The sequence below is a fragment of the Strix aluco genome, chromosome 29 (assembly GCF_031877795.1).
Source record: "Strix aluco isolate bStrAlu1 chromosome 29, bStrAlu1.hap1, whole genome shotgun sequence".
Taxonomy (NCBI): domain Eukaryota; kingdom Metazoa; phylum Chordata; class Aves; order Strigiformes; family Strigidae; genus Strix; species Strix aluco.
In genome coordinates this window covers 3,885,733-3,912,306 of record NC_133959.1, presented here as the reverse complement: position 1 = coordinate 3,912,306, position 26,574 = coordinate 3,885,733, and the positions used below count along the sequence as shown (strand labels likewise).

The following is a 26,574-nucleotide window of genomic DNA, read 5'->3' as shown; positions in this document are numbered from 1 at the left end:
ACCTATTGCCAGTTTCTCACATCAGAAAGCTTCACCCAGCTCTAAATCTGGGACTAGAGCATCCGCCGATGCTTGCAAAGAGGCTACAACAAGAGAGCACAGAGAGGTAGGGGCTGTCTGTACCCACAAGCTGGCTGTTAACTCTGAAGACTAATGATGTCAGGGCAAACAGCATCAAGAACTATCTTGTTTCTAACAAAGCCTACAAGAAAGATGATACTTTCCCTTTCTTTTTGTAAACTAAAGTGCCTTTCTGTGGTCAGCCCCGCAGTGACTGCCATTACCCACCTGCAAGGAGCCAGGGGAGCGATGGGGATACTTAAATCAGTCCCGCCAGCCCCGTGGTGAGGTTATGGGGATGAATGAAGCTGGGGACGTGTCTGTCCCGTTAGGAGACAGCTGACAAGTGGAAGAGATGAAGCAGAGGGATGTCCCTGGCTCTTTCAAGCAGCCCCACCAAGGCCCCAAGGTGCACAAGCATCAGCTGTGGGGCTGCCGTGGCCCTTCCCACCAAGGGGTTCAGTCCCCCCCAGACAGGGCCACCCCAGGGCAGCCGGAACAGCCCCTCTGATCTTGACTCCCTCAGACAGCAGCACTTCAAGCGTGCGGAGTCCCAGATTTGCCTTAAATTAGAAGTTGTTTCTTGTGGGATTTAAATTCCTTGACATTGCTCTCTGTATAGCTGACCTGGATTTATTTATTATTAGAAATAACTTCTCCCAACTTTGCCATATTAGAGCATCGCTGCAGCCGAGGCCGGTGACAGGAGCTTGGAGCTGGGATGTTTGTCACCCCGGTCCCTCATTGTCCCCAACCCTGTCCGAGCCCTGCGTGGCCAGGACGGATTGTGGGGATCCCTCAAGGCTGGGAAAGCCCATCATCGCCAGGCAGCAACAAACTGTTCCTTTCTCTTCTGCAAACCAAGAAGCTGCCAGAGAAAAGAAACCTTTGGGATGAGATGAAGTGATGCAACTGAAAAAATACTTTGCCCATGAAGAGCATTAGTTTTTAACTGATAAAGTGGAAATTAATACAAATCTTTTGGGGAATGTGATGCGCTCCTGGGCTTTTTAGCGTTGACCAACACAAGCCACAAAGTTTCAGTTTTCCTGAAGGCACCTTTTTTTTTGATCAGGCATCTCCGGCAAAGCGGGTGACTCATCCCGAGAGGCTGGGAGCTGGGGAGCCGTGAAGCCCGGCTCAAGTCTGCACCCCGCCTGGGCCGGGCTTTACCGGGCACGGGGAGAGGCGACCGCGGGTGCAAGGTGGGCAAGTCCGATCTAACAATTTGGTTCTGACACAGAAAGCGCAAAACCACCCCTCGACTCCAGACAACTCGTTCCACGCGTGCCCCAGCCCGTCCCCCGCCTGGGGGGGGGGGGGGGGGGGGGGATCCCGCCGTGCTCTCGGCGTGTCCTCGGGCTGCAAAGCCGGGCTGGGAAAAGCCCTGATGCAAAACTAGAGATTAGTTCGCCGCAAAGCCGCTGACAGCCACAGCCCGCCCTGCTGGGACCGGTTGCAGAGGTGACTTAAATGATGCCCTTAATGAATGTGGCGGGGATGCGCCCGGCGGCCGGGGGCTGGGTACCACCGTGGGGCGGGAGGGGGGATGTGGGCACCGGGACCAGGGCTCGGGCACCGGGTCCGGGGGCGACACCGGGGGTCCGGGGCAGGAGCGGGGGGGTCTGGCTGCCCCCGGGCGGGGCGGGGAGGGGCCGGACCAGGCCCCGTCGGCTCCGCTGCGAGAAGCGGCCGGTGCCTCCTCCGGGGCAGCCGCGGGCGGCAGCGGGACCGGCACCGGGAGGGCCTGGGACGGGGCGGGCCCGGGACCGGCAGCGGCACCGGAGCTCGGGACCGGGCGGAGGCGGGACCGGGCGGGGCGGGGGAACCGGCCGGCTCCAAACCCGCCCCCCGCCGCGGGGAGGAGGCGGTGGCCGAGCCCCCCCCGCCGAGCCGAGCCGAGCCGAGCCGTGCTCCAGCCGCGCCGTGCCGAGCCCAGCCCAGCCGTGCCAGAGCCGCGCCGAGCCGCTCCGCCTCTCGCCCATGGCGGCCCCCGGCCCCACGCGTGTCCCGGCCCCGGCTCGGAGCCGCCGCTGAGCGCTGCGCACCGGCCCGGCGTCCAGGTAAGCCCAGGGGGGGCCCGGGCACCTGCCCGCGCCCGGGACGGATCCTGCCCCGCGCCCGGCGGTGCGGGGCCGGGGGGGCGGCTCCGGGGGTCCCGGCGGAGCCTCTTTCCCCCGCGGGGATCCGGTCCCGGCTCCGGGCTTCGCCGCTTTTTATTCCGCCCCCCCCCGCCTGGGGCCGCGCGTCCCGTCCGAGCGCGGTGGGGTCGGGTGCTGCCGCCCCGCAAATGGGGCAGAATCGGGTCCTTTGGGCTTCCCCGGAGGATGCGAGGAGGGGGGAGAGCCAGGATCCGGCCCCCGGCCCCCACCTCCCGCTCGGTGTCGGGGCGGCCTTTGCGGCTGCCGGAGGAGTTTGCTTCATACTTGGAGACTGTCCCGCCACGCAGAAACACAAACACGGCTCGGGACGGCTCAGGGTGCAGTTTGTTCACAGGAGGGGGGGGAAAATGCGTCCTGTCTAAATATTAGTTTAAGAAACGGAAGGATCTACGGCCGGGCTCTGTCTGCATCTGCAACCCCGTCACCTTCTCCCGGCTCCAGCCGCCAGCTTTCGGCCGCCGCCGAGCCGTGGTAACCAAATCCAGAGCTTTGCAGGGGCTGGGAGGCGAATTTCACCCCGGCGTCGAGGGAGGGAATTTCCCACTCTTGCTGCGGTCTGTACGGAGGCTTTACAAAAACAACCTAGACCTCAGATGTCTTTATTGCACATATATGGTAGCTTGTAGCCAGCACTGATTTAAATCCTATCGTTGCTTCGGGAGCCAATCCACAATTAGGCGCTGGGTCGAGGGGACGGTTTATCGCAGCGGGAGAAGGGACTGACGGCTGTCGGAGGCAGCATGTGGGTCCTGGATGTGTGCTGAAGTCCTGGGTCTGAAGCCGGGATCATCTGTGGATCCCAAATTCAGACTCTGGTGTTCGTGGGTGCTCCTGGATTTAATGGCAGAAGCGGCCGAGATGCTGCATGGCACAGGGCAGAGCAGTCAGGCAGGGGAGGGGGGGGGTTCTCTGTGCAGGACTTTAGGAGGCTTGAGCACTTGGTTTTGGTTTTTCAGCTGCTGGTTTTAACTGAGCCTTTGGTTCAGACCCAAATCTCCTCGCTGCGGTGCTGGTTCCAGGTCACAAAGCAGAGCTGGCGATGCTGCACCTTGAGGTTTGCTCTGGGCTGTGGCAGGGCCCCGGGGTGAGCATCCCCAGCGTCCCCACAGTCACCGGCAGCAGCCCGCGGGCTCGTCCCGCGCCTCCAGCCCCAGCAGGTCCGGGGATGGGCCAGGGAAATGAGACTTTCCTGTTTCTACATCTCAAAATTTTAAATAGCGCTGGATCTTGAAGTGCTCACTCCGTCCTGGTCCAGCTCGTCTCTTGCCTGGAGGAAGGAGCAGAGGCAGTGCAGCGCATCCCGCTGCCGGCTGCAGGCACCCCGGGGGAGGCCGGGCTGTGCCCCCCACTCTGCGATCAGTCTGTGCACGGTTGCAGCAGGATGCAGCACCAGGGCCAGGCTCCCCCTGGGCTGCACGGCCGCAGGATTTGCGAGGGCAAGGGGAGAGCCCAGCACCTTCCAGGCCTCGTGGCATCCAGCCCCTGGGCTGTAAATAAGAGGAGCTGGTCCAGGCTGCTGGGACATGGCCCCTGGGGGGGGGGACGGGGGACGGGGACAGGCAGGTCCTGGCACTGCTCCGGTGCCCCTTCTCCCTGGGAAGTGGGCACCCCTGGGTGCCTGCGCAGAGGGAGGGGTGGGTGGTGCTGGGGGCTGGAGCAGGCCTGGCTGGGGCTGCACTGGGTGCCCTCCCCCGGTGCAGACGTGAATCACAGCTCTGGGCTCAGCCCTGGCCCTGCTCTCCCAGGGAAAGGCCCCTCCTAGGGCTGCCGTTGGGCTCCTCTCCTGCAGCCATGCCAGACTCCAGGGTGTGCTTTTAAGGTTGATTTCCACCTTTGGGGGACTGCAAGGGAGGATCTAAGCTTTGCAATATCCACCTTTTGAGGTCGAGGTGTCTCTCATGTGACCCTAAACACGGGCCAGCGGGTAGCGTGGCCAGAGCAGGCGTCGCGGTGGCTGACCCCGCCGCAGCGTGCCATGGTGCGGTGGCATCCAGCACAAGGGCAGGCAGCTGCCCACCCAGGAGAGCCCCACCCTGTGAGATGCTGAGCCACGCCGTGCCCACGCAGGGGTGGGCTTGGGGCGTCACAAAGAGCTGGCAGCTGCCTGTTGATGTCAGCCCCTGCCTACAGAGCATCTCACGGTACCCAGCGGGGCTGGGCCTCGGTGGAGAGGGAGATGCTGAGAGGAGGGAGGGTCCAGGGGCCCCGCGTGGGTGCCCGGCACAGGAGGTGCAGTAGCACAGCTCAGGACTGGTGTGTGTTTTACTGGTGTGGGGTTTTTTTTTTTTTCCCCTGGTGCCGCAGGCAGTTTCATTGCTGGTCTAAGCTAAAGCACATGTGCACAATCCCACTTCCAGGACCCTTGCTAAGCCCGGCCAGGGCAGCAGCGTGTGATCCTGCTCCGGCAGCTCCCAGGGCTCAGTGTGTGTAGGGAGGGGGTGAGGACCCAGGTACCAGCCGGCCCCTCTGCTCCCACCATGCCAGGTACCACTTGGCACCTCAGGAGTGCTGCCGCAGCGATGGAGCCATGGGGCAACCAGCCCCTCAGTCAGGGTGAGCCATCTGCTCCAGCTCCACCGTTAGCTGGTTGGACTGGAGAAATCCCCCCCTGACCCAGCTTTTTCTGGGATTTGGCCAGTTTGGAGTAGTCTTTCCCCATTAAGCTTGGAGGAGAGGAAGAGAAACCCAAACTTGCTCCCTCCTGGTTGTGCCAGGCAGGGTGCAGAGATGCTCTCGTGTGAAGGAGCATCCCAAGAGTAGAAACCCCCTCTGCGATCACCCTGGGAAGGGAAATGCCACAAGCAGTTTTGTTCCCATTGCTTCTTCGTCACGAAACCCGAAACGGGCTCACTTTGTAACTCAGCATCCACAGAACTAAATTGAAACAATCTATTTGCCACCGCGTTGTTCTCAAACGACGACAAAAAAGCATTTCCTTCCGCAGCTGTTCAAAGGCCACGTCGCCAGCATGTCAGTCCCCTAATAAGAAATGTCAGTTGCATCAACACTGGTTTTCATGAAGTGTTTTGATTTTGATGGAACCACATATTTTTTTTCCAGCAGAAAAGGTTTCCTTTGAACTTTGTCCAAACCCAGTGTATAAGGGGATGGCTGGTGGCTGCCGGGAGGGAGCCAGGGCAGCCCTGCCCGGCCCTCGCTGGGGGCAGGCAGCGCTCCGAGGGGCTGGCAGCCCCGCACAGCCCTGGTGCAGCAGGAGATGTCCCAGGAGGGGAAGTTCCTCCTTTAGCATCACTCCCAGGCTGCAATAATCCAAGGCAGGAGTTGAATTTTTCTCTGTTTCAGCAGCTTTTTTGCAGCACAGGGACCTGGTTGTGTGGTGCTTGGGGCAGGGCGATAAATCCCATCCGTGAGATCTCCTGGGTGATGCCCGGTGCTGAGCAAGGAAATAATTCATGGGTATAACATGTAATGGGGCTCAAGGCTTTAGGGAGACCCTCGATATCATCTTGGCCTGTTTTTTTTCCCAGGCTGCAGCGGAGGGGTGAGGCAGTTGTAAGCCACCCCTAGTTCTTCCCAGGGAGGAAAGCATGTCCCTGAAGGAACCAAATGAATGCCAGTTTTCAAAGACTATTTAAAGCAAGCAAATAGGCCAGGATTTTGGGGATGGATAGAGCAAAGAGCCATTACCGGGGGCTCTCGGGGGCTGGGGAGGGCTGGCAGCCCACCACCCTTGCTGCCTCCAGGCCACAGCAGCTCCAGGGACAGCCGGGCCTCAACAAGCACATTTTGGTTGAGTCCTGGGGGTGAGAACCACTTTTGCCCCATCTCTGCCATCTCTGGGTCTCGCTTGTGGTGGCAGAGCTGTTTGTAAAAGCGCTGAGCGCTCGCATCGCTGACCAGGCCACGGGCTTCTGCACGGCTTGTGGTGGCTTTTTTGCCTTTAATAATGTTGGTTTTGGCTGTGGTCTGGCGGAGCTGGCTGAGAGCACGGGGTGTATTTATTGCTGGCTGTTATTGCTCCCTGACCCTCCCCTATAAAACACCGGGGCTGTTGGACTTGGTGAAGGCAGCTGGAGGCCAAGGACCTTTTGGCACCATGAAATGGGGCAGAGCCCCCAGTCCTGCTGCCAGATCCCCGGGCAGCCTCATGCTGCGCTCCTGGAGCAGAGCAGTGTCATCTTGTCCCTGTGCCAATGACCCGAAATCCCAAATCCCCGCGAGGTCCATCCCGGTGGTTGTGGTCCCTGAGCAGCTCTGGGCTGCAGCCAGCAGAGCTGTGCTGGGAGGAATGGGCAGGGGATGGTCCCAGCAAGGTGCTGAAGCGGTGTTTAGGGTTCTCCCTGGGCTTTTTCCTCTCTGCTGCCTTCCCTGCAACAGGCAGGGATGCCGTGCCCTTGTGCGGCACAGGGGGACCAAAATTGGCCAAAACCTTGGGTACAAACCAAAACATCTTCATCCCCTCAAGCAGGTGCTGCATCCCACCCAGGGACACCAGTCCCATCCCGCCAGGGTGTCCCCGAGGAAAGGCTCGCCTCTGATTTAATAGGGCAGCTGCTGTCTTCGTTAAGTGGTGCTGGCTTATTAAGAGCACATTTTTGAGGCTTAGCAGCTCCACGGAGCCGTCTGGGAGGGACGGTGCCAGCGGCGGAGCTGACACACGTGGCAGGAGGACGCCGGAGGCGGCTGCTGGCAGTGATGCTCCACCAAGCCAGGCTGGGTGCCGTGGCATCGCTCTGCTGCCCTGAACCGGGGTGGGGGACGTGCCTATTTAGAGCCCAAGGGCGGTTTGGGGGAGGGCAAAGGAGAGACTGGAAGGATCCAGCCAGGATTTGGGTGGCACAAGCCCTCTAAGCACAGACAGAGGGGGGATGCCTGGGCACGAAGGGACGGTGATGAGTGGCTGTGCCCTGGCAAAGCATCGCTTGCAGAGGAGTGATGGGAGGAGAGGGGGTCTGGCCCGTGCCTGACTCCAAGAGCAGATCTGAGATCTTTTCCATCGCCAAACGCCGGCACAGAAGCTGCAGCAGGACAGGCTGTGTGGGCCGCGGAGGAGAGGTGGCATCGGCGTGCCAGCCCAGGGCTCCCTGCCAGGACGGGGACGCCAGCGGGGCGCAGGGCTTGGCTGTGGCTGCCGGCTCGGCTCCCGCAGGCAGCAGGAGAGGAGATGCACCACAATCCATCTTCTTGCTGGAGCTCTTCCTTCAGCTGCGCCGTTATCTTCCACCAGTGCTTTCTTTAATTTCCTGTTGCTCTGAGCAGCGCCAGCGGGTCCCGCTGCAGCATCTGGGCTGGGAAAGGTGGAAAATGGAAAAAAAAGGGGCAGATTGTCACTGCCCGTGTCACCCCACAGTCCTGCCCTTACCTCCCCGATGGTGCCGGCTCCTCTGCAGGAGCACAGGCAAGATTGGGCGGCCACACTCCGATTGCAAATGTTTTATGGCAGCGCAGAGCACACACGCCGTCAGCTGGGGGCAGGAAAATGATCCCAGTCTCTTATCCCCAAGCTCAGTCGGATCTGAACTGGAGTCATGGGAGACAGCAGCCGGACGGGAAGGGCAGTGTCACCGCAGCTGGGTGTGATCAGAGGACAAAACTTTGCTTTTTTGGAAGCTGTGTGGCTCTTCCATGTGGAAAGGCTCCAGTCCCTGAGGGTGTCCCAAGGGGGTTCTCTGCACAGTGACAGGATATCTTGGAGGATGCGTCTGTTTGTGTCTGCATGATGCTGTGCCACCGTATCGGCATCTCTGCGTGCAGAGATCCAGGTGACTCTGACCTACTGCCTTTTGGAGACCCTCCAGCTATTCCCATCATCTCCCCTTTATCCCAAGCATCTCCCAGTTTTGAATTTCCTCCACCCAAAATCTCCATTCCCAATGCGCTGCTGTCGCTGTCTTGGGAGGAATTTCTCATTTGTTCGCTCTGGAGCAGTGCTAAGTGCTTCAATATGTCGGCGGTTGCTGCTGGAGTCGGACAGTAAACGCTAATGGGATATTAGTCTGTGCACCGTCCAAAACCCACTGGAAGGGTTTAGTGCAAATTGGATTTGCAAACCTCTCTCGGGTCTCTCTGCCCTTAGCAAAGCGCTGTAATCCCTGGCGGGCGCCTTGACAAGCCGGCTCCTTCTGTGCAAAAAGAAATTAAATATATAGAGAGGGAAAAGGGGAGCGAAGGTAATGGTGGGGTTCCCTTTGCCAGGCTGGAGGTGGCATCAGCATCACCTGCACTTCTTGGTCTGCTGCTGTTGAGGGACGTGGATGGGTGCTGTTGAGGGATGTGGATGGGTGCTGTTGAGGGACACGGATGGGTGCTGTTGAGGGATGTGGATGGGTGCTGTTGAGGGACACGGATGGGTGCTGTTGAGGGATGTGGATGGGTGCTGTTGAGGGACGTGGATGGGTGCTGTTGAGGGATGTGGATGGGTGCTGTTGAGGGACACGGATGGGTGCTGTTGAGGGGTGTGGATTGGTGCTGTTGAGGGACGCGGATGGGTGCTGTTGAGGGACGCGGATGGGTGCTGTTGAGGGACACAGATGGGTGCTGTTGAGGGACGCGGATGGGTGCTGTTGAGGGACATGGATGGGTGCTGTTGAGGGGTGTGGATTGGTGCTGTTGAGGGACGCGGATGGGTGCTGTTGAGGGATGTGGATGGGTGCTGTTGAGAGATGTGGATGGGTGCTGTTGAGGGACGCGGATGGGTGCTGTTGAGGGATGCGGATGGGTGCTGTTGAGGGACACAGATGGGTGCTGTTGAGGGACGCGGATGGGTGCTGTTGAGGGACATGGATGGGTGCTGTTGAGGGACGCAGATGGGTGCTCATCCCTCGCAGGGCACCTGGGGGCTGTAACTCCTCCGTCCTGCCCCCAGCACAGCTCGTTTCTGGCTCAGCCTGTCCTGCTCGCAGGGATGCTGGCTCAGGGCAGGATCTGTTTCTCTGGGGATGAGAATGGGAATTATGAAGGTGGGAGCTGAAGGGACCGTGTCAGCCCACCGGAGACACGTGGAAAAGCCGGAGTGGCCCCTCTGCTCCCACAGGTGCTCTGGAAAAATGGGGAAATAATACACAGAGTCCTTCAAGGGTCATCATGCTCCCAGGGCATTTTTGTGAAGGGGAAACTGAGGCACGCTGCAGTGACCTCCGCTGGGGATCTGGGGGGCTGGAGCGTGCCATGACGCCAGCTAAATATGCAAAGAAGGAAAACCCTACAAAACAGAGAAGGTGAAAGCGGGCAAAGCCGCTGTGTGCGAGGAGGTGACGCTTTTCTGGCAGCCCTCCTGCCGCTGTCATGTTTTTCCCTCCTTTTGCACCAAAGGCTTTTCCTTTCTTGGGAAAAAAAGGAGATTTTGCCCCCAGCGCACCCGTGGCAGCTCGCAGATACCAGCAGTGTCGAAACCGGCCCAGAGGAAAGCACATCTGGGGCCTGGGCGCTGTCTCACTGCCAAAATTCAAGCTTTTAACCCTATTTCCCGAGGCACTGGGATTGTTCAAACAAGCCACAGTAATTAGTTTCCTCCGACAAACCACCCCTTTTTGGCATCGCGCGATTATTTAGTGCATGGGGGGGGGTGGTTTGTCACTCTGAAAAAAAAAAAATTAATTGACATTCAGACTTCAGGTTTCAGCATGAGGGGGAAATTTTGGGCTGGAGAAAACCACGCTGGGCCGTGCAGGCTGCTGTTAGCCGGCACACCAGCACCCATGGGTGCCCAGGACTGGGGGGGGTGGATCTTGCTTGTGGGTTTTTTTTTTTTCCTGGATGGAGTTATCCCTGGTTTCCTGCAGAAACTGTCCTGGGTTTGGTGGGATTTCAGACAATATATATTTTCTCTACCCTTCAGCAAATGGGATTTGGCTGCATCAGTGGGGTTTTTTTTTCAGTTTTTATTCCCACCTCGTTCCCCGTTACGGCACTATTTTGCGTCATGCCACAAGCTGACGCACTGAGCAATACCATCCTGAAGCGTTTTATTGTAATTTTATCTCCATTTACTCATCTCTTACCATAAAGGGCAGCTCTTGCTGCTGCTTAGAACTGACTGAATCGGCTTATAAAGGTTTTTGGGTTGCTGTAGCCTCGCTGACCTTGGTGAAGCAATCACACCTTGTCAGGGTCAGTAGGAACATGCAGCCACTGGGCTGGGGACTGGCGCCCGCTGGAAACCACGAGCTGGGGACCACACCACCCGTGTCCAACCAGCTGGGATTTTTAAACGCTTTAGCTGATTTTTAGCTGCGAAGAGGAATAGAGATTCCCAAAATGGGATGTTTTCAATGATTTTTTTTTTTACAGAAGTGGGGGGTGAGGGGTGTTGGGCGTGCAGGACTCAGCCAGGTGCCCCCAGACCTCCACACAAGCACCACCCGGGTGTCCCTGAGCTGGCCAGGCAGGGTGAACGCTGCAGTGAGTCATGCTGCATTTAAACAGCTTTTTTTTTTTTTTTTTAAATGCTGATTTATATTGCAGTTGCGTTTCTGCCTCCGGCGTGCCCCGGCGAGTGACGGAGAGAGCGGCAAGGACGGGAGCGGCAGGGTGGGAGACGAGGGCAGCCGAGGCTGGAGGGAAAGCAGCACCTTTATTTGCCCTCACAGGGACCAGCTAAGCCCAGCTGGGGCTGAGCCGATCCCAACACGGGGACCCAGCAGGACACCGCGGCAGAAATCGTCGCGCTGCCACGCTCGGGTCCACGTCTGCAGCGAGATTCCTCCCCGCCGGGCGCCCGCTGCGTATCCCCTGTTAATTAATGACATGAAAGCCCGCGTGGGACCTCCAGGGAAGGAATCAAAGGCACCGGCGCTGCCTCCCAGGGCGTGGATGTGTCCCGCGGGGCCGCCTGCCTCCCCGCAGCCCCACGCCGTGCCGGGGCACACGCCGGATGGTGAGAGCAGAAATCCCACGGGAGGGACGGGAGACGGTGAGATCGGCCGGCACCATCCCGGCACCCGGCTCGCGAGGACAACTTGGAGGGGTCCAGCCCCAAAATGGGTCTGAGCGGGGCTGGCTCTGCGCCAGGGGGCGGGAGGGAGGCGAGCGGGTCGTGACCCCGGGGTTTCTGGGCTGGGGGCACCGGAGCGGTGCCAGACGTGGCACAGGGCACTGGCGCTGGGTTTTCCATCCCAGTGAGTTTGGTTTCTGCCTGTGCAAGCCAGCTCGGGGCGGCAGGATGCTGTCCCCTGCCACACAAAAATGGCTCTTCAAGGTGCCACTCAGCCGTGGCACGAATCAGGATTTTCCTCCCCTGTGCTCCATCCCCTCCTGGAAGAGCTCCCAAACCCCCTCGCTGGCAGCATTTGCTCAGTTCCTATCGGCGCCGTGGGACATGGGATGGGGCATCTCCTTGGCACAGGGCTCTGGCCACGCCATGGGGGCTGCGGGGGGTCCTGTGCCTGCTCCCTCCCAGCCCTACAGCCCATGGGGAGAAGGTGATGCCCTTCGGTGACGCACATCGCTGGAGGTGCCTCGGGATGTGGGATGTGTGTATGGCGTGGATGGGTTAATGTGCCCGAAATTCCTGCCACCTCCTGGTGCCATCTCCAGTGCTCAGCCTGGTTGCGTTTGAGCTGATTTGGCTCCCCAAAGTCTGAAATGAGGGAAATGGTGGGAATATGGATGGGGCCAAGAGCGGGGCTGCTCCGTCTGATGGCAACTACCCAGGCTCAGCTCAGCAGGGCTGGAAAGCTGCGCCCCAACCTTGCTGCTCACATTGAGACGCAGCATCCCAGCTGTGGGAAAGCGGCAAAATCTTCCTTCTCCAGCCTCGAGCTGGAGCACAGCATGACCGTCACCCCCCAGCATCGCCTGCGCACCTCAGGGTGCCCCTAGCAAAACCCTTCAGCTCTGTCACACGGACTTGTTGAGGACTTATTTTTCTTATTATTTTTATCACGATGATGAGGTTGTGGGTTGTTTTTTTTTTTTTTTATCCAGCTGTTTGGAGAGATGTAAACCAAACCCGCCGTAATTCAGCCCGAATGTAAATGTCATGTCAGCGTGGGAACGGCGCAGCTTGCCGATGGTTGGCGTGTTCAGTCGAGGGGCTCCCCGCGCTGCCGGGAACGCTGATGCTCCCCCCACCCACCCGTGGCCCCCTCTCTCTCTCAGCCATCCCGTGGGTCCAGGACTGGCTCCGCCACTGCCGTTTCCTTGCCGGGGCTGTGCCGAGCGGCTGCAGCCAGGAGGGGCTTTGGCGGTCGCCCCAAAAGGCTTTCCCAGAGGAGCCGGGCTGTGGCGGGGAGCCCAGGGACAAAGGTCTGGCTCGTTTGTGGTTGGCCCTTTCGGGGGGGACCGGGGGAAGCTGAGGCTGCAGGAAGAGCTTTGGAGTTTCTCGCGTTGGGCTGGTTTTCACTTAGGCAAAGCAGAACCATGTGTCCCGTGCTCGGCTCTGGTTTTGCTTACGGGGGAGTGAGGAGGGCTGGGGAGGGGAGGAAGGCAGCGCAGGGGCAGGCCAGTGCTGCGGGGCTGTGGGACGCGCCGTCGCCGTCATCGCTTTTGGCATTCAAAGCACGAGGCTGAGGTGCCGTGCTGGGGCGGGGGAGCTGCTGGCGAGGACACTGGCGCCACTGCCCCGTGTCCCCAGCCAAGGGGACGTCTGCGCTGAGGTGGTGGCACTCCGTGTCCCCGGAACGACCTCCAGAGCAGAGCTGGAGATGGGGACATTGTCTTTCTTCCCCTCCTTTATGCACCCACTTACCATCAAAAGAGCAGGAAAACCCAACAGTTCAACTCAGATCAGGGTTTGGGGCTTTTTTCCTTTCAGTGGTCCCCATTTTGGGGCCAGTTTTGCCATTTTGGGGCTGGTTTGACCCTGGGGCACTGGCCATCCCGCTGCAGGCTCTGGTACTCTTAGCGCAGCATCCGCCCTGGTCGGGGCTGTCAGACACGCCGATGCTCTTTGTGGGGGGTCGATTCCCATAAAGACAGATCAGGAGTTTGCTATAAGTTTTGGGGAAAGCCTACCCAGGTGGTCTCTCCACCCTTCAGGACCTGCCGACCATCCTCCGAGCAGGACCAGGCGTTGAGCCGGAGGCTGCTGCTGGAGGAGCCGCTTTTCAGCAGCCCCTGGAGCTGCTTCACCGTGAGCCTGGATGGAAATTGTTTAATTCCTGCGGGGTGAGTCATGAGGAGCCGGGGTTTCAAAGCAGCTTGGCTCCCATCTAAGGCACTAAAATAAACAGTGTGTGGCAGGTGGAAGCGCTCTCTGATGTCCCATCAAGGCCTTCGTCTTTCCAAGTGTTTTGTGTTGCCAAAAAACCCTCGGCCACTCAGTGGCCTCATCCATTCTTGCGGTGTGGCTGAGGCTGAGCGCTTGAAAATAGTGAATCAATGCCCGGAAGCATGAATCGACTGAAAATTTATGACACACTTATAATATAATGTCTTTTGGGTTCTCTGCTTTCTGGGCTTTGAAGCGTCAGGACTGAAAGTTTTCGCGTCTCCTCCTCCCTGCTCCAGCAAGGAGGATTTTGGGTAAAAAAAGTAAAACTCTGCTTTTTCCCCCTCATCTCATGACTCCAGGATTGAGGCTTTAAGGAGTCAGTGGATATTGGAAACAAACCCTAAGAGTCTGCTTGAAAAATTGGAAATGGATTAGAAAAAAAAGCGCTCTGACAAAAACCAAGCGCGTGAAAAGCAAGGGAAGTCCAAGAAGCCCAAAATGCTCCGTTTTTGTGAGCGAAGGTAACGCATCAGCGGGGAAGGGGTCGCTGCTTTTTGATTACAGGAAAAGGCAGCGGAAACGCTGACACTTGGGAGCTGAAGTGAAGAAAACGCCAACTAGAAATGAGACTCGATTGATTTGACTTTTTTTTGCCGGACAGTGAGGGTAATCAAGCCTTGGAAAAGTTTACTTAGGGCTGCAGGGTGGATTTGTTGGATCCCCTTTGGAAAGAAAGACAAGAGGCACGAGGAGCTCATGGAGGGTTTTTGGGGAGGATCTGCAGTGGCAGGGGGAGCCAAGATAATCAACTTGCTCCCTCCAGACTAAGCGATGGGAGTTGGCTGTGCTGCTATTTGTTGTTTTTCCTTAATATTTCCGATTCTTCAGGACACGGAGTAGTTTTTCTTCTGCCTGGAAAGCAGTGAGCCCCGGCAGGAGCCAGCTGCCGTGGGGTTGAGAGTGGGGGCAGGTGATGGCAGAGGAGGCTGCCGGAGCAAAGGCTTTGTGCTGGAGCGGTTTTAGAGCTGGGCTCCTGTGAAACGGGGCTGGTTTGGGGGCTGTGCGGCAGGGAAGGGTCTTCTCCAGCAAGATTGAGTTTCCCGCTTGGCAGCAGGCACGGCACGGCTAGACGGTTGTGATCGCATTAATGGATTATCAGGAGAATGCAGGAAAATAGGGAGCTTTTGGGCTGTCCTCCAGAAGAAAAGCTGAGCACAAACTTTGGCCTTTAATCAAGCCAGGGAGGATCCCTGGGTCCCTCCCCGGGATGTAATGTAGCTGCGAGTGCCCAAACCCCGCCAGGACTCAGCCCAAAAGCCCCCTCCCAGCAAACCTGGGGCACAGACCCACGGATCACGGGTGGGGTGGCTGCAGTGGGTCTGTTCTGGGGCTGGAGTAAATGCACGGGCACAGCCTGTGGCAGCGGGTGACTCGTAAAGTGGTGACTCGATGGGTTTTGGCTCCTGGTGACACATGGTAAGAGCCAAGCAGGCTGCCCATTTGCCTTGTGAAAAGAGGGATTTTTGTGCTGGCAGAGGTGGCTGTGTGAGGACCAGGCATCCCCAGGTGATGCTGCACCTCTCTGTGAGCCCTCCTGCGCCCCACGCTCCCCGTCAGTCTCTTGGCACACCCTCGCAGCCACATTTTTGCACCTTCAGCTCCTGTGGCATCCCAAAGCCCCAGGTTTGCTGGGTTCCTCCATCCCCTCCAGAAAGAGGGGGCAAAGTTGGAGCAGCCTTGTCTCCCCCAGCCCGGCGTGTCAGCCGCCTGCAGCCAAACCCCATCCAAGGCCATCCTTTGGCCTTGCAGCCAAACCCCTTCCCCACCACCCCGTCCCCACCCGTGCAAGGCACTTTTCTTTTTCCAAAATTGCTTTAAGCAAGAGGGACAAGTCACCAGCGTGGATTTAATGGGTGATTTTTAGGTGTGGGTGCCAGGCAGGGTACCCCGAGGGGCAGGGCTGCCTCCTGGCCCTGGGAATGGGGGATATCCATCCTGCTGTGCCGAGCCCGGAGCTGGCGGCGCGGGGAGACGGCTGCACCTTGGCATTGTGGAGTCGCTGCGATGAGACCAGAGCAAAGAGCAGCAGCAGCAAGACTCAGCAGCAGCTGTGCCCGGCGCTGCGTGGTCCAGGCTGGGAAGATCCTGGTGTTTCCTTGCTGGAGGCTCGCTGTGCCGGCAGGAGCAAGGCTTGGACAAGGCAATACTCAGACTAGATATGAGGAAGAAATTTTTTATGCTGAGGGTGGTGAAACACTGGAGCAGGTTGCCCAGAGAGGTGGTAGATGCCCCATCCCTGGAAATGTTCAAGGCCGGGTTGGACGGGGCTCTGAGCAACCTGCTCGAGTTGAAGATGTCCCTGCTCAGGGCAGGGGGTTGGACTAGAGGAGCTTTAAAGGTCCCTTCCCACCCAAACCATATTGTATGAGTCTGGTTCTGTGAACACTCGCCCCAACAGATGCTGAGCAATCGCCGTAGGCAACTTTGTCACAGCAGCCTGGCATTGCCGCAAACACGTGAGATGTGGAGGGTCGGCCATGAGTCCCCTTCCCCACGGATGCCCAACACCGGAGCTGTCGTCGGGTCTCGCTGGCTGCCAGCTTCACCCATTTCAGCTCCTTGCAAATGCTTTGCACGCTCATGTGCAAATCGCCGCCCTCGGGCAGCTCAGGGTGCATCCCGGGGCACGGGCACCCTTGGTGCCTGAGGAGGTTTTGGGGATGTGAGATGAGGCTGCACCCCACGTGTCTAAAGAGAGCGGGGGGGGAGACCCCCGCAGCAACACCCGCGGTGGCGGGTCCCGGGGAGCACGTGTCAAACCCCTTGTGATTATTCATCATTGCCGGGAGTGGGTTTAAAATACGTGAAAAGCAGAAAGATGGGAGGGCGCAGCTCGAACATCGTCCCGGGTGAGTCACGGCGGTGATTCCCGTGTGCGTGTGTGTGTTTTTCCTTTCCCCCCACCCCAAATTTCAGCTTTCCCCGCAGGTTGGCACATGCGGTCTGTGGCTTTTTAAAGTGAGAGAAACCAAAGGCAAAGCCTGGAATTTTTTTTTTTATTGTTTTGCACGTTGGAGCTGGGGTTTTAGTCTTTTGAAAGGTCACTGGCGAGGGGGTGGGGGCGAAAATTACTGGCTGCCGAAATAGGAGGCTTTTTTACAGGATGTGCAGCGAGGCTGAAACCACTCTCCTAAAATTTTATGGGCTTGCACTAAGCCAGAGGCCCTTCCTCAGGTGGACGGATCGAGTGTCGCAGCCTTGCTCCGTCGCAGCCCTTTCCTCCCCGGCGCAGGGCAAAGGGGGCTGATGGGGGAGCAGCTCGGGAGGTGGCGATGAAGGCTGAGCTCTACGTCGTGTGTGATCCCGTTGCTGATTGTCCAGCACAGGATTCACCTCCCCAAATGCCTGAACATCAGCTGCCCAAAGCTCCTTGTCCTCCCGGACAGCCAACCGCTGCCGTCCAACACGTCACCGCAAGCGGGGTGACTTCCCCACCTCCAAACCCACGCAGTCTGCTTCACCTGAGGCTGCGATTTCTTCACGAATCCTTCACACCCCGAATATTGCAAGCTGTCCAAGAACAAACTGCAATTTTCTCGGTCCTTCACCGTTTAGCACCTATCCCTGCCACCTTGCTGGGAACCGTTTGGTGCCGATGAGTGTTCTCGGTGCCTGTTCCCTTCTCCTGCTCTTATCTCAGAGGAGAAATCTGAACTCCAGGCACCTAATTATGATGATGAATGTAGATGCAAACACACCCAGCGGCATCCATCACCCTCCCCTGCGCCGGCAGGTCGGGGAGACCGGCTCGACCTTGGCTCTGCGGGAGGAGAAGCAGCAGCAGGCGGGGACGGCACCGTCCCCCTCCGGGTGCTCCCGACGCTCCCCACCGCCGGCTCCAAACTCTCGCCCCGACGCACGTTTCGCTGCCGGTGCTTATCGGCGCGGTGTCTCGGCCAGCTCCGCCGCGCTGTGTCCTGGCGGGATTTCATGATCTTACCTCCTTATAAGGCGAAACTATTCTTTTTCTAGCTTGGCATTGTTTATAGCCCAGTTGAAAATATTTAGACTCTGGCTGGGTTCTACAATTATCTTGTAACCTACAGGGCATATAATTACTGTTAGTTAATGTGCAATTACCTGCATCCTGTAAAATAAAGGGTTGCTGGCAGTGAGGCAGCATTCACAGCCCTTCTTGTTGTTTTCTACAATAACAGTAAAAGCAAACCTGTCAAATTCCATTTTTAAAATAAACATTTTTTTTTCCCCTGGTAAATTCTGCTTGGCAAATATTGCTAAACTGGGGTTGGTTGGTTTTTTTTTTTTTCCTTCTCTCCTTTTTTTTTTTTCCCCCCATGGAAAATTTATTTAAAAAGGAGAAATGTTTGGAGTTTGCAAGGAGCTGAAATAAAAAAAGGGGCCAGGAGGCGGCTGCAAGTCCGTGCTGCTTTCCAGAGCCTGTCTTTGATGGGGATTTAATGGCTGAGAGCCCATTGACAGGAGCACGGACCCGATTCCCCGCTGCCTTGCCCGGCTGTGGGGTCAGTTGTAAAATCCCACCAGATCCAATCTGCTTTGAATGGAGAAAATTGAGTGGTGTAAGGTAAGGGCCCAGCTCTCCTGCGAGAGAAATGCCAGCGGGTTTTTTTTATGCTGTGAGAAACTGCTGGGCTGCAACCCTGGATGATCTGCGCAGCCGAGGTGCCCGGTCCCACCACAAGCCTTGCAGCCGCGCCGGGACAGTCCAGTCGCCCCATTCATTTTTTCCTGAGGTTTTCCTGATTTTGTCTGGTTTTGCTGGAGCTGCTGCGTCGCTGGGCTGGTGGGGAGGGATTCAGGCTCCGTTTAAGCATCTGGGCGAGAGGATGGTAGGGGCAGACTCACAGTGCTCCGTGCACCTCGCCAAAGGACGGGGACATCAAACCACACCGGGGCTCTGCGAGGGAGGGGACGATGGAGCTGGGGACTCCTTCTGCTGCTCGCCACGTCCCAAGGAGGGGCTGTGCTGGGCAAAGAGGTGTCACAGGGTGGCATGGCATAAGTTTGCCTATCCTTTACTCGCAGCAGCCCACGGCGGTATCAGCCCCCGGTGCGAGGAAGCCTGGCTGGAGCGAAGGGAGGTGGATATCCACCCACCCAGCCAGGCTGCGTGCTGCCGGGGCTGAGGACACCACCTTGTCCCCATTGCCACCACCACCCCCAAGTCACCCTCGCCTGCCATGGCCAGTTTCCCCTTTGCAGTGGGCTGTACCATATCTCCTTGCCTCAGTTTCCCCAATGCAACACTGGAGCACTCTCAGGAGGGTGGAGGGGACGAGATGGAGCCAAGGGGAGGCTGGTGGTGCCACGGGAGATGGTCAGCCAGCGCGAGCCACGGGGATGGGGGGAGGGAAGAGGGGGCCACGGGCGGAGGCCGCGTAATAAGGATATTTGTTTTGCCTGTTTTGCAGAGTTTCAATGTTCTGACTTGCTCTAAGATGAAGGTATGGAAGTTTGCAGCCATTGCATCGATGCTCCTCAGTTCCATGTTATCCATTTTAGTTTGTAGAGACATGTTCAACGGAAGCCGGAAATACAGCCCCTTGCCTTCCTCGCCGTCTTCCTCACGGGCATCCTCCTCCTCCTTCTCCTCCTCCTCCTCGCTGCCGGCAGCTCCGCGGAGATCCCCACGGGCCCTGCAACGCCACAGCTCGCTGCTCTCCCAGTGTAAGCTGCTGCGCCTCTGCCCCGGGGCCGCCGTCCCTCCCGCACCCGCAGGATCTGGCCCCAGAACCCCAGCGGGGCACGCTTTCGCCTCGCAAGCAAAGCCTGACGGGCTTATTCCCCATTTGCTTTCCCCGCCGCCCTCTCTTGCTTCCGTGCATCCCCTTTATGAGCGTTTAAAGAGGAGATTGGGGTGCAGCGGGCAGGGCTCGGGGTGCTGAGCAAAGGGTCCTGCAAAAATGCAGCCGCTGGGCACCAAACCTCGGTGCGAGCATGTCAGTTCTCCACGTAGGGAAACCAAATGCAAACAGCTCATCTTAATGCAAAAAAGCTGCTTTTTTAGCTCCGAATAGCTTTTTTTAAAAAAATTTTTTTATTTCTGCACTATTTTTGCAAATGCAAAATGTCAAACAGGAGCTGAAAATGAGGGGGAACAGCTCCGCTCTGCGGGGAGGCAGCAGCTTCCCCCGCAGCGCCGCTCGCCCCTTCGCGCTGGCAGCGTACTGAAAATCTCTGGCGTGTTTGTTTTGATTCCAAACCAGAAGAACTCTTTTTTGGGTTGAAATTTGGAAATCGATGACAAGCTGTCAAATTACACTTTCCTTCGTCTTTCCTGTGCCTCCCCTGGTGCTGGGTTGGACTAACGCCGGCTTTGGGGTTAGGACAGAGGGACTTGGATGTTGCCAGTGGTGGTTGGGGACAGTTTGCATGTTGGCTGCTGGCCTAGGGGTCTTGGGGGGGCAGCCCTGCACCCAGACTGTAGGGAAACAGTGCAAATATTAAATTTGTTGGTGTTTCTCCCCAATCCCATCGCAGCTTTTCTGTAGCATCATCTTTGTTAGAATTAGGTGGTTTTTTCCACTTTTTTTTTTTTTTTTGCACATCGGGGTGATGCCACCAAGGAGCAACACTGGCATCTTTAATTCCTGCCAGGATGCTCTTCACAGGCGCTTTCTGCTTTCAATATCCCAACTGCAGGGCCAGTGTCCGGCCGTGCCGGAGGAGCACAGCTGCCCCATTCCCTGGCCGCAGCCATCTGGAAACCATGAGTGTGGCAGGAGTTAATTTTGGCGGCGGGGGGGGGGGTGTCCCTCCTAAACAGTTGACTTTTAAGCATGGACTTGATGTTGTGCAGTGCAAGGGGCTTCTTGGGACAGCTCCAGGCAGGGGAGAGCTGGTAGGGAGGAAAAAAGAAAACAAGGCAGAAGAGGGAGAGAGGGGGAAGGGTTTGGGGGTTCTTTTGCCCTGCTGCTTTCCTGCCCTCATGGGCTGGGGGTGGCTTGGCTTCCTCCCCCCACCCCCCCCCCCCCCCCACACCCACCCTGAGACCACGGGGATCTCTGGCCTTGAGGTTTGGGTTTTAAAGGCTTCAGGGACCTCATGCACATCTCAGAGATGGTGTCTGGGAGATGCTGCGGTTCAGCCACGTGTTGTTGGGCTGTAGGGATGAATTTTGCAATTCTGCAATTGCTACCGGGCACAGAGGGAGCCAGGAGCCAGCACTGGGGGACAGCCACCGCCCCAGGGGACCTCCATCCCAGGGGACAGCCACCAGCCCCAAGGGACCTCCATCCCAGGGGACATCCACGCACCCCACAGCACCTCCATCCTGGGGGACAGCCACCAGTCCCAGGGCACCTCCATCCTGGGGGACAGCCACCAGTCCCAGGGCACCTCTGTCCCAGGGGACATCCACCCACCCCAGGGCACCTCCATCCTGGGGGACAGCCACCAGCCCCAAGGGACCTCCATCCCAGGGGACATCCACCCACCCCAGGGCACCTCCATCCTGGGGGACAGCCACCAGTCCCAGGGCACCTCCATCCTGGGGGACAGCCACCAGACCCAAGGGACCTCCATCCCAGGGGACATCCACCCACCCCAGGGCACCTCCATCCTGAGGAACAGCCACCAGCCCCAAGGGACCTCCATCCTGGGGGACAGCCACCCACCCCAGGAACATCCACCACCCTGGGGGACACGCACTAACATCCGCCCCTTCTCTTGCAGACAGCAGCTTGCTGGAGAGCTACACGGAGGGGGAGATCCGGCAGCTGATTTCGGCGCTGGTGGAGCGCTACAGCCAGGCCATGAACTCGGGCGGGCACGAGCTGCCGCTCTTCCCCCGGGCGGGCAGCCGCAGGAAGCGCGCCCGCGCTCGCCACAAACCCTGCGCCCTGAAGGAGCTGGAGGTGAGCGTCAGCGAGCTGGGCCTGGGCTACGAGTCGGATGAGACGGTGCTTTTCCGCTACTGCAGCGGCACCTGCGAGGCGGCCGTCCGGAGCTACGACCTCTCGCTGAAGAGCATGAGGAGCAGAAAGAGGATCAAGAAGGAGAAGGTCCGGGCTCGACCCTGCTGCCGGCCGCTGGCGTACGATGACGACGTCTCCTTCCTGGACGCCTACAACCGCTACTACACCGTCAACGAGCTCTCGGCCAAGGAGTGTGGCTGCGTGTGAAGGGCCGGGGCCCCCCCCGGGAGGAGCGGGCGGGAGAGGTGATGCCCTGGCCCCAAAACCCCGCTGGCCGCCAGGCAGAGGGACTGGGGGCTGCGGCGGGGGGAGAGAGACGGGCCCCAGACCTCTGGCTGGAGGAGGAGAGACTGAGCTGCTGGTGCGTCCCTTGGCGTTACCGTCCCGCTCGCCGCACAGGACTAGAGATGTGGCTGTCGGTGCCGGTGGAGGCTGCGGTTGTTGGAGCGGTGGCGGCTGCTTGCGGCTGTTGTCCCCGCTGGGGGTGGCCCAGGGGTCCCTGTCAGCTGCCCCGGAGGGTGACAGCGGGTGTGCAACATGCACGGGGTGTGTTCGACACTCGGGGTGCATGGCGTGCGCGGGGTGTGTTACGTGTCACACGTACAGGCGGAGCGGGTGTTGCGAAACAGGTGGCCCCTGCACGGGGTGTGCCACACGCAGCAGAGGTGACAGGGGCGGGCTGTGCTGCACGCACCGGGTGTTACGTGTCGGGTGTGCTGCACATGCCAGGGCATTGCACAGGTGGTGTGCTTGTGCACAGGGGGTGTTGTGCAGGTGTTGCTGCGTATGGCATGGTACCAGGGGTGTGTGGTCCTGGAGAGGGTGTGTTACAGGCGCACGGTGTGTGTTACAGGCTGCACTAGAGGTGTGGGGTGCATTAGACGGTTGTGGGTGCCCCGTGCTGCCCCAGGACGGGGGCTGAGCCCTGCAGTCTGTAGCTGCCCTGTGCGGGGGTTTCCCAGGGTTTCATGACCGCTGTGCTGGGGTCCCTGCCCTGCCAGGGGGAATTCAGTACCCCAAAGCCCCGTGTTTGGGAGCAGAGATGCACCAACAGTCGTTTGCGCTCGGGGAAAGGCTCTGGCTCCGCTCCCCCACGCCCGCTCGTGCCCCCTTTGCCATCACCTCGCTCCCCGCAGCCCTGGGATTTTCTTCTTAAAACTCGTGATAATCTGAAGTAACTGGATTAACCTCCTTGTCCCCCCCTGCGGGCAGCTGGGCTGGAGATCTGCCACTGCCAGGGAGGTGACAGAGCCTCACGAGGCCACCAGCCAAGCCGTGTTCTGCAGCGCGGGCAGGAGCATCCCCGGTTCGGCATCCCCCGAAAGCCGGACCAGCTCTCCTGGCCGCGGCACGTGAGTGTGGCCCATCGCCTCGGCGGGGCTTGAGTCCTGCAGGAGAGGGGACTCAGGCCTGGGGTTTGGCTCTGGCTCGCATTTACAGCAGTGTCACTTGTGTTTACTCTGCGGAGAAATAAATGAGACCGCAGACTTTTGCATTCTCTGGGCAGGCTATATTTGTTGCCTGGGATTGATGGGTTTTCTCCCCTTGGCCCTCTTCCCAGAAAAAGCAAATCATAAACAGAAGGAGAATATTGGTGTCATGTCCTGGGCATTAACCAATGCGAGGGAAAATGCTCCACTGGCCGCCCCCAGATCGCAACAACGTCCCAGCTCCTCGGTGCAGCAAAACAGGGGGAAAAATCCCATGTACCTCCATCCCAGCAGGGTAGCAATGAGGAGCTTGTCTGGGTGACCGCAGCAGCTGGGGGATGCTGCTGCGGGATTTTGGGGCACAGGTTGGCATCTCCCGGGGTGAGACAGCTCGGTTTGGAACGAGAGACAGCTCTCCCCCCTGCATCTCCCATGGGCGACCAGCAGCACTCCCGACCTCTGCAAAGGGCCGGGCTGGTGGGTTTTTTTTCTTGCTTTTTCATCCAAACACTGCTCTTGGCTGAGCGGAGCCAGGACGTAGTGAAGCGATATAAACACCATCCTTCAGCAGGGCTGCCCGCACACCCAGCGTCCCTGGGAGAGCAGCCTGCACTCTGTAACACGGAGTTTTCCCCTCGCTGATGGGAAAGGGAGAAGACAGCTGTGCGTGTGGGGTGTGAAACCTGTCCGTGGGGCCTGGCACGGGCTGGCAAACCTGCACCCGGGGATGCAAACGCTGCTGAGACCAGACAAACTCGAGCCACGCTGCAGGTGCACGGAGCTCCCAAAACGGCCTCGCAAGGTGCTGCAGCACTGCGAGGGAGGGTTTGCACCGCTGGGTTTGGGTGGGAATTAAAAAGGTGGCCAACAATAAACAGCCAGGGGAAACGCAGTGGGAGCAGGATGGGGACAGCAGATGGGCAGCTGTCAGTGGGATCCGCGCCGTGCTCGTGGCAGATAAGCGACTCGCTCTTGACTTTAAAAAAAAAAAAAATATGCACCCAAATCTAATAATAATAACTGCACTCTCAAGGGCTTGGGTGCTTTCCAGTTCTCACTACTATAAAACTAAAATTAGTTTTGTTGCAGAAGCCTCCAGTGAAAAAAAAAAAAAGGGAACTAGAGCAATAAAGCAAGGCAAGGTGTTGCAGAGGCAGTGCAGGACCAGGCACTGTGGGAGGAGGATTTGCAGCCGGGCTTCCTGGAGTTGTGTTCCCCTGAGCCAAGGAGGTGGCTGGGAGATGTCAGAGCTGTTGCGTTTTCCCCAGGGGGCTGTTTGCACCCTGGTTTGGGCAATTTTTTACAATATCTAGGGATTTAAAGTGCCGTGATTTGCAGACTGAGAGATTGACGGGTCTCCCAGCCCAAGGGGACCCTCCTCTCGCCAGGGTCTTGCTGGGAGCGGTGGGGAGGTGAGGGGGCTCGGGAGCAGGCGGAGGGTGCTCGGGCACCCCGGCCCCCCTCCCAGCTGCAAAACACCCCCAGGGGTGCCCATGCACAGTGCAAATCCAGCTTGCAACCCCAAAAAAACAGGCTTGCTGGGGAAAAAAAAAAAAAACAATGATGCAACGCATCTGTCACAAACCAACATGAACAGCTCCAATTAATCTTTTTTTTTTTTTTTTCTCTTTTTTTTTTTCCTTTCACCCTGCCGGCAGCTGAGCACCGGCCTGTGCAGAGGTGTAGGGGAAGCGCCTGACATCTGCCGCTGCCAGCGCGGCGGCCGAGCACCCTGCGCCTGCTGTTTTTGTTGGGGTGCAGCTGGGGTGCAGCTGGGATTTGCGACCACAAAACCCCCTGACCCGGTCTCGGGGTGAGCTGGGGCATCGCGGCCACGGCCAAAAGGATGGCTTTTGCTTGCATGTCTTCTTCCGTGCATCTCGCTCGGGGCCCGTCTTCTGCATGAAGCTCCTCCGGCTCCGCTGCAGGAGCGTTGCTCAACCCGCGCCGCTTCGCTGCCGCCTGGGCATGGAAATGTGGTTCCAATAGAAAGGCTGATATTTCCCTAATGCTTTCCATTTCTACAGCCCTCTCTGCTGTAATAGGAGCTGGAGCTGTCCGGAAGAATGTCTACAATGCAGAAAGGGCAAAAAAAGGATGGAAAATTCCCTGCTCAAAGCTACGGCAAAATCTCATCTGGCTCCTTCCTCATCATCCCACGGGTTATTTAATGTTAATAATAATAAATAGCTTGCAACATCTGTCAGGGGGGTGTTTTTAGGTTGGTTTTTTTTTTTTTTTGCAGCTTGCCTATCTGCTGCCGCAGCTTTGCTGTTTGCAGCCGCATCGCTCCCCAGGAGATGAGGGTGTTTCACAGTGTTTGAAAAAATCAGGAGGTTTGGAAACATGAGGAGATGTTTAAAACTATTCTCGTGGTTGTGACAGCGCAAAATATGAGTGTTATGTTATCCCAGCTCTCTGACAATGAGTTATGGGACGTTTCATTGTGTTTTACTATACACATCTATATACGTAGGCGCCTGTGTTTGTGTAACGCGGCCGGTGCAGGGGGCGGCCGAAGCTCCGGCTCTGGCTTGGATCCACCCGTCACTCGCAGCGGTTGGGATCCCATTTGCTGACATGGTCCCTCTCCTGATTTGGTATCTGTGAGGGGGAAATGGGTCTAACATCATTGTTTCCACTCGATGAAAGCCCTCGCGAAGGGAGTGTTCCGTATTTAAACAGGACCAGAAACTTGCTGGGAAGGAATTATTTTCCCAGTTTATCACGACAAATTATTTTTTGGCGGTATTGGGAACCTCAGCCTTCTTCCCTTCGTAACAGGGCTACCACATGTGTTTGTTCTTGGTTAAACAAGGCGTAGCCTCAAACTTGAGGCCCAAAAGGAGGAGAAAAGAAAAAAAAAAAAAGAAAAAAAAGAAAAAGAAAAGGGAGACTTGTCTCACCGCGTCGGCGGGAACAGGGTGGGAGCGCATGGTCCAGCCCGCGGCTCCGCTCAGCACCATCCGGACAAACCCATTTCCCCTCCGGTATTGTCGGGTCTGACCGACCATCTGCAGAAGTTGATGCAATGCATCTATATTTTAGATACTCTCTATTTATTCGAAGTAACTTATGTTATTTATTTAGATACCATAGTGTGCCATCTACGTAATGCGTTCTTCCTCTCTCTCTTTTTTTTTTTTAAATTTTATTTATTGATCCAAATGGTGCCAAGTGCAGTTTACATTTATTACATTTTTACCATTTATTCTGAACGTTGGGGGAAAAAATGCAGTATGATATTATTTTTTTTAAACAAACATAAACTCGGGTGTGATGCTGTTACATACTCACGACAAAGTGAAAATAAAAGGGGGATTATATTGATTTCTCTCTGGTTATTGTCTTTGACTGCTGCCTGTGGGTCAGTGATGGTGGAGTGCTGTTACATCCCCAAGCTGGGGATGGGGATGGCCAGGGAAATGGGAAATTTGGCTTTTCTTTTGGGAGACCAGAGAGGGCTGAAGGATGGCAGGAGCTAGACTTTATTTTCTGGTTTCCTGCAGAAACCTCCATGCACACCTGCAGACAGCCCTCTTTCTTTCATTCTACTGCAAAACTGTATTTATGCAAACCAACCATTTGAGATGTTACCGAGGCTGGGTCGTTGCCTGCATGGGTCTGGCTACTTTAGCCACAGAAATAATCATCTTTGCCTCCTTCTTGTAAAGGCGATTCCAGTTGGGTTGGCTCAAAGACATGCCAATTCTGGTGAAATCACATTAAAAAAAAAAAAAAAAAGAAAATAAAAAGAAAATGCAAGGTTTTGATAAGGTCAGCCAGAAAAAAAGTTTCAGTTGCTCATCTGGAAGCCGTGCTGAGGTTAGAAACATATTTTATAGAGAAAACAT

At 57.5% G+C, this 26,574-nt stretch overlaps 1 protein-coding gene across 3 annotated transcripts; it reads left to right on the top strand.

Moving 5' to 3' along the window:
• Positions 1–1,438: 1,438 nt before the first annotated feature.
• On the top strand, positions 1,439–26,050 carry NRTN (neurturin). 3 transcript variants are annotated; one of them, XM_074808831.1, is made up of 3 exons: positions 1,439–1,524; positions 18,786–19,041; positions 21,049–26,050. In XM_074808831.1, the coding sequence occupies exons 2-3, from the start codon at positions 18,813–18,815 to the stop codon at positions 21,495–21,497; spliced, it is 678 nt and encodes a 225-aa protein (XP_074664932.1). In that variant the 5' UTR covers positions 1,439–1,524; positions 18,786–18,812; the 3' UTR covers positions 21,498–26,050. The 3 variants fall into 3 exon arrangements, with proteins under 3 accessions (XP_074664932.1, XP_074664931.1, XP_074664930.1); XM_074808830.1 differs by lacking the exon at positions 1,439–1,524 and adding an exon at positions 1,964–2,123; XM_074808829.1 differs by lacking the exon at positions 1,439–1,524 and adding an exon at positions 10,628–11,058.
• The last annotated feature ends 524 nt before the right edge of the window (positions 26,051–26,574 follow it).